Here is a 2,228-nt window from a genome sequence, read left to right as displayed (position 1 = left end):
ATCCAACACTTCAATCATCGAAGCTCTTCCCACACCCAGCACAGCCAGATGCTTGCCCCGCCTCCTGGGGCAGAGCTGACCACGCCCCCCGCACGCACCCCTTCTATGAGCTGCTGCCCCCACCAGAGGGCGAGACTCTTAGGGCAGGGATTCTGTCTTCCTCTCCTATGTCCCCAGGGCCATCACTGTGCCCAGCACACATCAGAAATTCCATGAATGTTGGCTGACTTGAATAAATAAATAGCTAGATGTGACATGACGGATTAGAAGGGACAATTAGCTGGTTACAAGGTGACAGCCTCGTATATAAGTCTGGAGGTCAGAGACTCATCCACAGCGCATACAATTCCTGGCACAGGGTAGGTGCTCAAAAAGTATTTTTTGACAATATAAATACAAAGTAAAAAAGACATCAGCTTTGTACTATGAACAAATTTTTTTCTTGGGCATTTTCTGCCTCACTTCTCATCCCACAGTCAGCACACCATCCTGAAAAGGGTGCCTTGAATGTCTCGGAAGGAAAGTCAGCAGGTCACTAGAGACCAGGCAAAATAACCTCACCACCTTTCCGGGAGGAAGTGATGTCTCCGTTAGCAGAAAGCCCGGTTTTGTTTGGATTAGTAACACAGCTGACGTTAGCACTGTCCTTTACGAGTCCCCCGCACTTTCACACACGTTACCTCACCTGCCGTCGCATCCCTGACACGGGCAGGCCAGTTACCTGCCCAGTGCCCCCTGGCATCACGCAGCAGGACCCAGGCTGATGGTCCCCAAATTTGCGCTTTTTATGGCCCCGGGCTTTCTCCACCCGATGTCACTTACGCCACAGAACTGTGGGCCCAGCCGCAGCCCTCTTCGAAAGCACTTAACATGTCAGAAAGAGAAAAAGGCAGCAGTCTTTAAGAAGCAGAGACGTACGCTACACAGAACTTTTCCACGAGAAGAGTGGGTGACGGTCGGAAGGAAGGGCCTTTTTGCTGGAGAAACAAATGAAGAGGCTGCCCACGATGACGGAGTCTGAGTGTCAGGACTCCAGTAGTTCTGAACACCTGTTCTCTGGTGCATAACCACGGAAGGTGAGAGCCAGAGAACCATCATTTGCAAAGACTCTTCACCAATAATGAACGTGTCACCTTGAATTGCACGCAAAAGGCCAGGAATTTCTATGCACATCTCATTTTGAAACAAACAAACAAACAAACAAAAAAACCCCACTAACTTTCTCTGACGCTGAACTAAGAAAGCAAATTCTCCCTTAAAAGAGAATAAAGAAAACTAATACCGTGTTAAAGAACGACATAACAGTTACAATACAAAGTGGAGAGAATTAAAATCTCACACAGGCCCAACGGTTTCCTTTAAATCTCGCTCCAAATGGCTTTTCCACTTTTATACACATGTTCACTGCAAACCAGTTCACATGAATCCTTGACGCCTTCACAATTATTAATTCATGTGGTTCTGGTGGCCCTAAGGTCCTCAGCCACATGTAAGGTGCTACGGTGACTGCCCAGCATTGGGAAAACCTGGTGGTTTGTGCAGCTGAGACTCCAAGCGCCACCATCTGCTTGCAGGCAGGCACGGAGAGCACAGGTGTGGAGGAAAAGGACCATCCACAGACGAGGTGAGGCTTCTAAACCCTCACCGACACCATAATGGTTCATGGCTCCACATAACCCCCCAGAAAGCTCAGCGTGCCCTCCAGCCAGCGCCAGCCACGGCCAATGTCACACCTGCAGTGTTGGCGCGTCTGCCATAAGCTTACCTGAATTTGGTGAGATGTGTAAACTGCTCATGTCCTTGGACAGGCCGTTGGCTTTGGGGCTGGAAATGGGCGCGCAGGCCGAGGTGGCTCGGGGGGGCCTCTTCCCCGGGACCTTCACAGTGGTTCTCAGGAGATCAATCTCTTTACCATGGACATTCTGCATGTAATCCTGTTCAAAATGGTAAACATCCAAGAGGTTAGAAACGAGACCTTTCACAATCCAGGAAGTTCTAGCAGACATCACGTGTGGCAACCCCACGCCCTCTCCACTGCGGCAAGCGCCTCAATAATAACGGGGCCTGGCTCTGTCTGGTACTGGTGGCCTCCACGTTATAGCGCAGTCAGCTCTGCCTCTGAGTCCTGAACTAACCCAGGCCCTGCAAATACAAGGAGACAGCAGATGCTTCCGTCCAAGGGCGTTAGAAACCAGCTGGAGAAAATAGGTATGGACACGAAGTCACGG

General features: G+C 50.3%; 1 protein-coding gene across 1 annotated transcript in view; it reads right to left on the bottom strand.

The window, feature by feature from the left end:
• AGAP1 (ArfGAP with GTPase domain, ankyrin repeat and PH domain 1) overlaps positions 1 to 2,228 on the bottom strand; it is a 625,487-nt gene that overhangs the window by 205,002 nt on the left and 418,257 nt on the right. Inside the window, exon 10 of the mRNA XM_019628311.1 lies at positions 1,766 to 1,934. Within this exon, the coding sequence (XP_019483856.1) occupies positions 1,766 to 1,934 (169 nt within the window). The remainder of the gene's footprint in view (positions 1 to 1,765; positions 1,935 to 2,228) is intronic.

This window comes from Hipposideros armiger, unplaced genomic scaffold (genome assembly GCF_001890085.2).
Source record: "Hipposideros armiger isolate ML-2016 unplaced genomic scaffold, ASM189008v1 scaffold_17, whole genome shotgun sequence".
NCBI classification, from domain to species: Eukaryota; Metazoa; Chordata; class Mammalia; order Chiroptera; family Hipposideridae; genus Hipposideros; species Hipposideros armiger.
The sequence above is the reverse complement of the archived record's forward strand: the minus strand, read 5'-3'. Positions and strand labels throughout refer to the sequence as shown.